A 13010-nucleotide genomic window follows, 5' to 3' on the forward strand; every position below is an offset into this window, starting at 1 on the left:
AGAAATCTTTTGAGAACATTTAACATTCCTAAAGAGCTGCTCAACTGTGAGTGGGGACCTTATCGGTTGCTGTCTCTAATCCTTAATTTAAGGTATTTCTCCAAGGACACTGGAGACCTCTGGGATTGTGTTGTAGATATTGAATGGCTTTTAGCCTATTTCAACGTTAGTCTAGATGTCTTGTGTGGAACTTCCTGAACTTGTTATAAAACCAAAGATCTTCAATAATCCCTGCACTATAATACCCAAGTATGCACACTTCGGTACAAAGTACTCTAGTACTCTGCATTTTATATGCAGAGAAGCTTTTAGTTTAACCCCCTGGAGGGAGCCTAAGGCGTTTAATTATAACGGAGGGACTTACCTGTAAGCATGTAAGCATGTTCTCCTTTTAACACTTGGTGGATTTCTGAGCCCTGTGTGTGGGAGTGGTTTTTTGTTTGAAATTAACGATTTACCTGTAATGTAAATATCAAATTTTGCTCAATCGCATACTTTGTATACAAGGTTCAAGCATTTGGAGTCCGTGTTCCTCTCCCTGCTCCCCCTCTTTATCCTAAACTGTACAATTCAGCCTCGCTACCAAGTTACTTTGGTTAGACTAATGCATTAAACTGTTCAAGGTTCCAAGAGGCGCTACCAAAACAAGGATTCTAAGAAATGTGTTGTGCCTTAAATATAAAGAATAATGCACTCGGGCAGGGGGGCAGTTGGGGGTGGGTATTAAGCTACACCTTACAGCCACTGCGAGGAGGACCAGGTGAGGGTACTCTGTACCACAATCAACAATTCTGACCTGTCAAAATCTCAGTGGTGTTTAAACTCAATTTGCATATTTTAAAGTAATTTCGTTTTTGGAAATCTATTTCTATCAATCCAAGGTCACTTCTATTGCAGTTTCTCAGACCATTTCTGGCAATCATTCTGATGAGGTGGTGCACTTGTCCTCAATTTATTTTATTTATGAGAGAAACATGCATTCTACTGATCTTACCGAGCTTTTCTGCTATCCTCTGTCTCAATGTTTTTGACTGTGGGGCAAATGTGATCCTCTGCTCGTGATCATCGGGTTCATCATCACTATCCGCATCACATCTTCCCTTCGGGCTTCCTCTTGATGAATCGAGGGCAATATAATCACCCTGCACCCTGGCCAACTGCCGCTCTTGACGGGCTGCCTGGATGCACCGAGCATCTGGGATTGGATCTACGCTGAAGAAAAGCAGGTTAGGCAAAACACCACAGGTGAAAAATAACCTCCCCCGCCCCAATGCTAATGTCACTTGGTGCGCGAACACCATCGGAGGTTCCTAATCACTATAAGTATGCAAGCAAACTGTTAATCAATAGGCAAAGTATTAATTACAACAGCTTGTTTTCGAGCGTCATTAACTACCCTTCAGATAGTCATCTTACCATAGTGAAATATTTCTTTACAAGGAATGTTTTAGTACTTTCCTGATGTGCAGAAGATCATATCATTAAGCAACAAATAATTCAGAGCCCACCATCATAAAAGAAAATGCCCTCACAACGGTCACACCCCGAACAGTATAGTCACTTCTAGAGAATTACCTGTTGGGAGAAATCACCTGTCACTTGGCAAACATTCCTAAAAATAGCCTGAAACAGTTTTAGGTAATGACATTCTAACTATGCATCATTTTTATAGGATAAAACATACTCTCCCCAAAGGACGACATTCAGCATAAGACAAATAGACTAGATGAGGCAAACAAGAACATTAATAGAAAAATACACCAACCATTTACACAACTGCAAAGTATTGTAGGGGAGGCATGGTATCACAAGTATGACACTGACACAATGGGTACAGTTCGTAAAACTTTTACTGAGGTTTCTGGGGTTGGAACAACTCCTACTTTGCCCTATAACGAAGATGGGAATAGTCTCGACCATCAAACGATAAACAAAACAGTCCTAGCAGAGTCCATCAAATCAAAATGACCTATGCTAACAAAATCTAATGCCTTCCCTATCTCTTGTAAAAAAAGTGTATAAAGGAGAAATCAATGTAAAAGAAAAATCAGTGCTCAAAAGAGTACATATAGCTGAATCAGCTCTCCTCCCCAAGTTAAACCACACAGAGTAAGGCAGTCCCTTTAGGCAGGATTACACTCTGGCTCGGGCTTGCTACACAATAAACAGTTCCAAAACATGGATCGAGGCCCACCTGGCCTTCCACGTTTCAGACTTCCAGATAATGTTTCAACAAACTGTGCATGTAGGCCCCCCTCTGTCAGGCTCATACCTCTTCAAAACATAGTTCACGTGGGTGCCCCTCTGTTGGGCTCATACCTCTTCAAAACACAGTTCAATAAGACTTGCAAGGGGGCTCCCTTCTCCAAGCTTATTACGCTTCGGGTCTCCCGTAGTCGGGCTCAGACCGCTTTCGGATGTCCTTTCAAATGTGCGTGGCTTTCTTTAAAGGCCTCCGCAGGACCACTTAGACTAAAAGTTCAAGGTTCAGCTTTCACTATCCCATTCTCTAGGAGTTCATTTTGATTACTGCGTTTATGCAGTTCATTCGCTTTATCATTACAAACAATTTACCTTTCAATGAGACTTGAGTTGGCTTCTTCCTTTCGCCGGACCACTCCGTTACTCAGTATCGCTGATTGCACAGCTGTCCTTACTTTAAAGTTCAGTCACAGGTCTACCTTTCTTCGAGTCTCATCCACATGCTTGCAGCTTTCACTTGCGATATAATGTTCCCAATTTAAACTTTAACACACACCGGTTGCTTGCCAACTCACCGGCTGTGTAAGTTTCTTTCTTGGTTTTACGATTTCCAATTCACAAGTCAAGGTTAGTACCACAGACTTGACCTTGCCTCCCCAACTCTGTCGTTTTCCCGGGAGGGTCGCTGGCGTCCTGGAAACACAATGCAGCCTTCTGATGTGGAATCTGGCCTTCTCCATGTGTCTTTCGGGGCCTGTCGGAGGCACAACCTCCAGTAGGGAACTCTTGGGGTTTTTGACCCTCTGCTCTCGTCCCTTGGTCCGTCACTCTGCTCCAGTAGGTTTGCCTGCGCCCCAGACGTGCTGCTCGTACTCGTGTTCCGCCTTGCTCAGAGTGTAACTGTAGGTTTGGTCTTTCATCCATGTGAGGAGAGCTAATTGGTATCGGGTGTATGCACTTAAAGGCAAGTGCCTGACTTTGCCGGACCCGATTAACGAGACATGTCCAGTTAAATGTACTGTACTGAGATTGTCTTGTTACTCTGTCACCCTCTTCCTCAACCCAGTGTTTGTGTAAAAATGGGGTCGGGGAGTTGGGACCTTGGAGAATCCTAAAAGAATAGGATGGGTTAGATGAACAAAAAAAAGGGGGGGTAAATACCACATCCCACCATCGGCTGCCTCACCCCCAATCTCCAAAGTGCCCTCACCCAGGTGATCCTCCTGCACTGGTCCACCCCAAAGGTCTGGATCCAAAAGGCGATGGCTGTGCCCTGGCCGCCTAAGAGAGAGATCGGGGACTAGCGGGTGAGACACCCTCTGGTTTCTCACATTAGGTACTTATCTTAGGCAACCAGATGCCCCCACTCTTCAGTGAATATTATCCCTCAAACCAACTCTACAATAAGGTGGATGATATGACTACAGAAATGAGAAATAAGACTAGCATTAAATGTTCGTGTCCGATGAGTCAACGTTAATTCACCCTGGATTTCAGTCATGCGGTTTTACCAGAAAATCCAAATATCTCCACTTAATATCCCATCAAGCAGGAGAACACAATCTAGACTATTGCTCCGCTTCAACAACTATATAGGGTGTCATTTTGATGTGGGCGCAGTGAGACGGGGTCATGACATTGTCAAGAGGGGATGGGGTCCCCTCCCAGAAGTTTGGGGGGGGGGGGTTCGGCCTTGCCCAACTCACACCCCACCACCCTCACATCCTCCATAGTGTGAATTGTAGTGGAGTAATGGTACCACTGTCCATTCCACAATGCTCTTTAGCCTGTTCTCTGGTCCTTTATTTTAGTGACTAACTCCCAAAATGCACCTGGACGCAACCAAGAAAACACAGCTGGAACAAAGGGAATAGAGTGCAGGCATGGAATGGGATTTTTCCTGCAAAAACAGAAGAAACGCAACCCCAAATGAATCTCAGAAGACTGGTGAAGCAACAGAAAAAGGAGAGAGAGAAGTGACTGCAGGGGAGCAGGGGAAATACGGAAATCCTCCACAAACCCAGTTGGGAACAGCACTCACCTGCACAGAAAGAAAGCCACCAGAAAAACGAACAGCCTGAGCACAGGGCGGCAACACACATGGAGAATTAAGGGTGGTGAGGGGGGAGAAAAGCCTTTCTTAAAGCCTTCAAGAGTAAGTCCCAACCCTCAGAGGGATAGTTTAGCCAGACATTAGCCAAGAGGGGCATGTGATCAGGATGACCAATGGGAGCCTTGAGACGTTTTGGAAGGAGGTAAGCTGGGCTATAAAAGCAAAGCAGGCACAGATGAGATAGGAAGAAGTATGACAAAGATCAGGTGGAGAGGTTGTGAACCAAGAGATCAAACCGAGTGCAGACGGTGGAATGGACTACTAAAGGAGACTGTGGCAGTGTTTTGAGAGAGTGCAGGTGAGGTATTGTGTGTAAAAGAGAGTCATATTTCTTGAGTGTAGACTGGTGAGGGGGGAGTTGTGAAAGGGGACAAAGAGGGAGAGACGTGCAGGGGGGATTCTGAGAGGGAGTAAGAGCGAGTGGAAGTGAGAGAGAGGATGTATGGTAGAAGAGTGTTGCGTGTGCGCAATGCCGAAAGAGCCATAGGGACCCCCACTCAGTCTCACTCATCCCACTCTACCCAAATAATTAATAAAAAGAATTCTATAAAGCATGATAAACCCGATGTCTTTGTCTGTGGATTGAGGCCATCTGTGATAGTTCATAATTTAATGACTGCCAGTAAATTAAGAATCATTCTTTTAATGTTTTACATACACTGAGCAGGGAGGCTGAGTGTAAAGACAGCTGCTGCCTGCTCCCTCCATTCAATACATGTAAATAAGCATGCAGATCTGCCAGTCTTGAATTTTCATGCTGGTGGAGGCCAGAATATGGTTGTAATTCCACCTTGTTTTTGCATCTGCAAAAACCAGACAGGATCGCAAGGATTCATGCAAATGCTATTTGCCATGGAAGGACATGGCTGGAGGAAAGCCAGTTCCGCTCAGATTAAGCGCAAAATTCAATCAGTACTGCACATAGATGCTCGCATATGCCCAAGTGATTTTCTACCCTGCGAAATATAAAAACACCCTCCAAATTGACCCACATAATGGTAACAGAACTTAAAAAGCTTGGTAGCAAGATTTCGTTATGTGTAGGTAACAAAATAGTTTTTGTGGACAACACAAATACAAAATATGATTATACAAAATATGATTATTACATTAGCAGAGACCAGACATGTCCCTGCTGGAGACTAGGAGAATCTTGGTAGTACTAATAGGTTTGTCCAACAAAGGTATCACTACCTATGACCAATAGATTTCCCATTCGCAAAGTAAGAAAAGATTGATACAAACCTGCGGCTATATGCCGTTTTTCCAGAGAGGAACTGGATGAAGAGGATCCAGACTGAGAAGAACTGAACTGAGAACTGGATCGGCTACTGGATGATGAACTTTCAGAATCTTCACTCCCAGATGAGTGCCCCTCATCTTTCAGGTCACACACATCCTTAGAGTTGCCATTTGAATCTTCCTCAACTGGGGACACTTCTCAAAAGCAGAAAAAAGTATACATGTTTTACCAAATTAATTTACAGAGTAACAAGAATATAGATATGCATGGAACAAGGTGCTTGCATAGATTTCCACAAAACGAGATTTCTCTAGCAATTGCATTGTGGCACTTGGGCATTGCAGAAATAATACACCATTCAAGTAAAAGCAAAGTTAAAAGAAGTGTATCTAGGTTAGCGTGGAAAATAAAATTAACAAAACAATGACATGTCTACTTTCCTCCACAACTACTATCTCGATCAGTGAGGGCATCTCATTATGAGAAAGGAGGGACAGTAATCTCCAGTCCCACCTCTTTGCTCACTGCAAAACACTTCATATTCCTGATCTCAAAAATACTACATAAACGCTTAGGTATGTTTCTGTACTCAGTTGATGCAATTTATCAGCGTTGGGTTGCCTCTGCTGTCCAAATGGCAAAGTGCACCAACAACAGCTATCATTTTAACCGGAGCAGGACGTTTAGGCGCGACAGATTCGGCACTTGACATTTCCGCGCAGCCATTTGGCCGCAATCGGCAGGGCATGAGGATCTTTTGGGGCCGGGATATTTTGGCGCTGCAAGTGCAGTATTCCTGTAATGTGGTGTGCCTAGGTCTACCACAAATAAACAGCCAACATTGGATCACTGTGGATTGCTCCAAATATTAGGAAATATGTCCTGGGGGTCAAGCTACTTTAATCTGCTAAATTATACACCCTTTAACCACTACTCTAGGATTGACATGTTTAAGAAAACAAAGTACTCTCTTCAAGATATGAATTGCAAATGGATGGGCGACCGAGCATAATATGCATGTATATCTATGTATAAAGATTTGTAGAGAGCAACAAAGGCCCTAAGGCATCAAGGCATCAATGCGCTAGCAGACATCTGTTGGAGGGAAGACAAAGGCCTCGCTCAGGATTCAAAAAGAAATATCTTCAGATTCCTACGAAACTGAAGATGCTCAGCGGTATCACAAAGCTCCCTTGGCAAAGAGTTCCAAATTGTCGGGGCCAAGACAGAAATATCGCCCTCCCGTTTGCTTCCTACAAAACCTTGAAATATTGAGCAGAGTTTGAGAGGACGACCAAAGTAGTCTCGCCAGCTGATAAAGAGTTACGTTTAGAGCGATGGAGTGAAGGTAGGCTGCTCCTGAGCCGTGAATGACGCAATGTACCAGGCAGAGCATTTTGAACTTGATTTGGCTGCAGATCGGAACCCAATGCAGCGGACGGAGCAAGGCAAGAGTGCAAGAGCATCGCAGCTCCAAGCGATAATCTGGCTGCTGAATTTTGTCAAATCTGCAGGCGCTGAAGCAGCGCAGCGAATTTCCCTAGGTAGATGCCATTACAATAATCGATGGAGCCCATGACCGAAGAGGTAACCACCAAGGTCCAACGTTCTGGTGGGAGAAGAGGGAGAACTTGTCCTAAAAGTTTCAGTTTAGCAAATCCAAGCTGAGACAAGAGGAAATTTGGGCTTCTCTAGAACCAGATGCAAGCAGCTTGACTCCCAAACTCTTGACTGCCTGAACTGGCTTAATACACGGCCCTAAAGACACTGGCCAGTAGTCAACAAAAAAAAAAAACTGCAACCTGCACCAGTAACATGAATGAGTTACAGGTTTATACATTTAAAAAAAAAAGAATTGGCCCCAACTGAACATACACAATACATAAACATTACAGAATGTACCAAAAAAGAATTATGGTGTCACGCACCCTGGCCTGCCAGAGCTCAAAGCCCAGCACCTAACCACAAGGAGAGGTTACGGTTTCAATAGGCACACGTTTCATACTTGGCCTATAGTTGAATATATGTAAACTTGTAAAAAATGTGTGTTTTGTAGGCCAAGTATGAAACGTGTGCCCGTTGAAACAGTGCTGGGCCTTAAACTCTGACAGAGCAGGGTTCAAGACAGCAGGCATTTTTTATTTTTTTTATTTTATTAATTTGATGTATGCGCTCATTTGGTGCAGGTCTTTTAGGTGCAACTGCTAAATGTCAGCATTTAGCAGCTGGCTTTGCCGCCCTTTTGGAGAACCGCCCTGTGAGCCGCAGATTATTCCTTGCAAATGAAACACGTTAACATGCCGAGTGTAGCACAGTAACCTGTCAACATGCAACATTTGCAAGTCATAATCGATTTATATTTGGCCTGAGGGCGCTTAGAGGCAGCTGCAATAGCAGCCGCGTCTAAACGTCCCTCACATCAAATCAACGTCGCTGAAATGGCTTTCGTGCGGAAATGGGCATGCCGAAAGAGGCACTGATGCTAAAGAGCTGTGCCAAAAAGGCCAGTGCCGAAAGGATGGCGCCAAAAAGGCAAGCACCACATTTCAACATACAGATGCAATTTATCAGTGTTGGGTTGGCCTCTGCTGTCCAGATGGCAAAGTGCACCCACTTAAACAACAGCTACCATTTCAACAAAAGAGCGAAACGATGTAGGAGGAATGACTCTTCAAGAGCTGACGAATATCTCTCACGAGCTAAAATTGAAAGTAGGTGCTGTAATTCTGCTACTACGTAATCTTATGCCATCACAAGCACTCTGCAATGGAACAAGGTTGACAATTATGCGTCTACAAAGACCTTCAAGATATGCTAGAACGGCGTATGTTACGCCGGGAACCGCTAGTTTTCTATATACCTAAAAAAAAAAAAAATTATAATTGAGTTTTTATATCTGCTAACGCCAGAGACCTGCCTCTAAGCATGGTACCATAATTGGAACCTGTGACACACTGTTGTCTTGATTCCAAGACAATTGCGTTGCCCCTGAGCGATCCTCGTGGCCCTAAAACAAGAAAGAAAGGGAGTAGGAAAAACACTTCAGTAAAGTAGTAAGTCACCTATTTGCCCACTTTGTGAGTCACCTTACATTTTGATTGATTTTTGGGATGCCTGGAATATTTGTTCACTAGGAGTTGCATGAAAACCTCACAGGGGATGTAATCATTTAATATATGTGGCTCTTTGAGGAGGGACTCTGTGGGCCCCCAAATGTGTGGGACAAAGCTATAGGTGCCCACGAGTTTCCTTGGTTATGAAACCTTGACCGGACAGATGTTAGGGTCGCTGGCATTCCAACTGAAAATTATGGTTGCATGGGGTGTGACCTTTTTGATCGCCTTTTCCTTTCTTGTGGCCCTAAAACGGAGTCTCTAGTTTGTTACAAATCCAGCCACCATGCAACTGTGGTTGGGTGGGTGGAGAGGGGGAAACAAATCACCATTTAGAGCCATTTCTGAATTTTACTCCAGCCAAGAACCTACAAGGGGACTGGAGTGGGGTGCCTGATGGTGGGCAGTGACTCAGTCTCCTGAAATCCACTTTCCCCGTTTTTGCCTGGCAACGTTTGTGTGTGCCGATCAGCATAGATTGGCTGTCAGCAAAAACTAAGAATGACACCGCTGTATTTGATTGAAGTTTTGTTTTGGACCGCAATCCCGATTTAGGGATAGAAGCAGACACTCTGCACAAGTATATTGTCATCTGCTGGGATTTAATCCCAAAGCCCCATGAATAAGGACTTGAAGAGGACGAGAACACAAGTCGTGCACCAGCATCTCTTCGATGCTGAAAAAAATCAGTTCTCACCCGCGGCCAGAAGGAACATTGTACGGTGCTCCTTCCTCTTAATCCAACAGAAGGCATTTTTTTCTGAAGCTCAAACTTCCAGGACTTGCCTGTGCCGTTTGAAACCAAAATCACTGCTTCCTTCTAAAAGGTCCAGCATTCGCTGGATCATTTTAACTGACTCTTGAACCATCACACAGGTCCCCGTCCCAGATACTGACCTCCCAGCATGAAGGCTGTCAGCAGTTTGCCCCATTACTCTCTGCCCAACCCGTGACCCTCACAGGGCCTCTACAGTGAAATCCCCCACCTGAATCTCCTGCTGTGCCTATTTTTGGTCTTCTCTGCATCTGAACACTCCACACATTACCAGAGGGGTTTTTCAATTGAGTTCTTTGAAGGCCTGGGTCTTCTGTTGCTTACTGACCCATTCAGGGGAGAAGCTCGGTCCCGATTTCCTATTTGTATATAGGACAGAAGAAGGGCCATGAGTCTCAACCCGGGTAAATGGGGCCGCGATTGATGGCTCCTGATCATCAGCAATGAATCCTTGAATGTCGCCCCTTCCCATGAGGCCAGGCCGCTACCAGATAGCCCACTGGAGGTGGTATTCAGCAGGTGGATCTCATGGGGGGTATCCCCCTATGGGACTAGGGGCAACTGTCAGGATAGAATGTGGTACACGTCCCCACTGTCCTACTCCTCCAACCCTATGCAGGCTTCCATAATCCCACATACTTCAGGTACGTAGGGGAGATAATTTGGCCTACCTAAAAAGTACTGGGACGAGGAAGAGTAGGGACTACCTAGTTGAGTCATATGCAGACACAGCGACAAAGAAGAGTTCATGTAGCCCAATGGAGGTTGAGAACATCAATACCGCGATGAGGAAGAAGCACGGAGCAACACAGAGTGCGCCGCAGAACCAACATGAACGGTCTAGTTGCAGTGAGCAAGGTATTCGACTAATGGAAATAAAAAGGGAAGAAGTGAGCTCTCGTGCTCTGCCTTTTTATCCATATGTGATTGTCGATAATTGCCTGACCATAGTATTGGGACAGGTCAGGTACATGGCTCGGGGGTTTAGTCTGTTTTCCCTTATAGCAGACTGTCCGTGAGAAAGTGTTTGCGTTGTAAAAAGAGGGTTGTGGGGGGTAGAGTTCCTAAATATCCTACTGGGTAGGATGGGATAAAGGGGTTACAGGGAAGGGGACACTGCATCTCACCATCCGGTGTCCCACTCCACGAAGACCCTTCACCCAGGTGATCCTCCCATACTGGTCCACCCCCAGGAACTGATCCAAAAGCAATGGCTGTGTCCTGGCCACCTGGATGACATATCCCCGGGGACTAGTGGGTGAGACACCTTGTGGTGTCTCACAGACCCGAATCCAAGAAAGCAATATAAAGGGTTCTGGGACACAAATAAAAGAAAGCGGTACAAAGTGTCTTGAACCCAAAAACGTACTGATGGGCCTCCAACCCCGTAACCGTGTAGGAGTTCCTCTGGAGTGCATCGTCCTTTTGGCAGTATCTGGCAGGGGAGTATACCAGGCCTGCTTAACAGAGCCGCTGGATAGGCAAATAAAAGTGCCTAAGAAAGGCCTGAGAAAGTCCAGGCGAATGGAGACATTCCCCCTGGTATTGGACCAATTGCAAACTTTTTTGTTTCGGACATTATGACATTGCGTCAGTGTTAAGTTGAGGAGAGGATGGTTAGGGTTTTGCCTCCTTTATTTTGTTGAATAAAACACTTTAGCAACAATCAAACCACCTTTGTGTTAGTCTCCTCCTTCCACTCCCTTACAAAACCCATGTACCTTTTATAGCGCTTTGAAGTCCCCCGTTTAAGAGGACAGTTCTGATTTCTTGCATAAATAATTGGCACTTGCTAAGAGAACATATGGTGCAGTTTCATGTAATTATGCTCTCAAAGCATGAGCGTGTATCAAGCAAGCTGCCTTCATAGCTACTGGGTCATAAGCGGTCAGCCCAGACAGCATTCTGTTCATTTGGGTGAAATCAACAAAATGTCTTCTAGGTTAAATGCATATAATATTTAAAACCACATATTTCCTGCTCTCATATCAAACATCGCGCCCAGTCTAAAAACAGCCAAGCAAATACCATTGTTCCTCACGTAGGAAAGAAAAACAGCTCAAGGATAATAACTTCCCTTCTTTCGGCTCATGGCTTCTTTCATCTTATCAACTCTCCCCAGCCCACCAAGAAGACTCACGCCGTCCAAATCCAACTGCTCTGTGTCTGGTCTCTCTAGATGTGGCCAATACATGGTCACTGAGATAAATGGTGGTAGTACGATGACAAATTGCAATTTTGGTTTAGAGGTCAATCAGGCAAACATGACTTTTGTACCTTTTAAACTCTTTTGTTTATGTGGTCTGAGAAAAGTCTGTTACACAGAGAAGTCAAATGTAGCTCTTCTCTCAGCTCCAAGGAAACGTGCTTCCTCTAGTTGCCCAGCAAGTGAACAGAACGGCACGGCTAGTAATGCATCTCTCTGCTGAAGTCTGTCTGCGGCCTGCAAATTTCAGCACATATTGCATTTTTTATTTAACAGACCTTTGACTAAACGCGAACACATTTTTTCTGCAACATCCTCCATTTGTCTGGAGAGTGAAACTAAGTTATGGTGCTATGGTCTGAGCAGCTTGCTTTCCTGTTTGCCACGTGTAGATATACTTTGCATTTTCTTTACTTTACAGAACTTGGACTAGCACAGGTGCATCATGCGTTGTGCTGATGGCAGTTCTTTAAACAACATACACCGTGGGCATATTTCATGCACATTTGCAGTTTTTTGTCACAACTGTCTAAACTCATAGACTGGACTTGATGCCATTGTGTACGAGGTCATAAGGGCAGGCGTCACATCAGCACAACCTCTCCGGCGACTGAACTGGCACTCCAATCTGCAGGATTTCAATGCTGAAACACTGACACTCCAGCCTCTTTTCTTCAATGGGATTCCTGGGCTCTGTACATCTTTGTTCCACTCTTTTGGTTGCAGAGTTCATATGTGCTGACTTCGCCCTTCCAGGAAAGAATCGCAAACTTTACAGCCCTCAGCACTAACCTGGGCTGCCCGCACTGACTAGATGTCTTTTTTGGGGTCAGACACTGTGGCCACTACGGATCATTCTCCATGCTATTTTTCTGGCGAGTTTTTATTTACTCGAATACTCGTTTTTGATGCAGGAGGCTATTACAGTTAACATGTCAGTTACTGTTACTACGGTATTGTTTTCACATTTGTTTCCCCTTTTGTAAATATACCGGTCCTAAAGATATATAACAGTATCAACGATATCACAGTAAAGAAAATACATATGGTAAATAAAAATTGGTCACCAGTGACTGTATTCAGTAAACAGTAGATTTAGCACGTGTGCCACCAAGACAGGTGGCGTAGACTGGGGACCCTAATTCAAGTCAGGTGAATGCCTCATCAACATGATAACATCCCGCAATCAAATGAGCACTAATGTTATTTAGTTAAATTGTTCACAATCGGTTAAATATGTAGTTAACTTTATGCTTGCATTGCCACAATATACATCCAAAAAAGAGCTCCAAAGAGAATACTATAGAATGAGTTCAGCATTTAATTGCGATTTATGTATTTTTAGGGGGGTCAGTGTA

General features: G+C 44.5%; 1 protein-coding gene across 2 annotated transcripts in view; it reads right to left on the bottom strand.

Moving 5' to 3' along the window:
* The window catches only part of GCFC2 (GC-rich sequence DNA-binding factor 2), a 945959-nt gene that overhangs the window by 780300 nt on the left and 152649 nt on the right, over positions 1–13010 (bottom strand). The window contains exons 3-4 of one of the 2 annotated variants that reach the window (XM_069605850.1): positions 5561–5752; positions 995–1207 (exon numbers count right to left, since the gene is read on the bottom strand). In XM_069605850.1, coding sequence (XP_069461951.1) covers positions 995–1207; positions 5561–5752 — 405 coding nt within the window. Of the gene's footprint in view, positions 1–994; positions 1208–5560; positions 5756–13010 lie in introns of both variants that reach the window. The other variant, XM_069605849.1, reaches the window with a different exon arrangement.

Source organism: Ambystoma mexicanum, chromosome 4p (genome assembly GCF_040938575.1).
Source record: "Ambystoma mexicanum isolate Mex_15411 chromosome 4p, UKY_AmexF1_1, whole genome shotgun sequence".
In the NCBI taxonomy this organism is placed as follows: Eukaryota; Metazoa; Chordata; class Amphibia; order Caudata; family Ambystomatidae; genus Ambystoma; species Ambystoma mexicanum.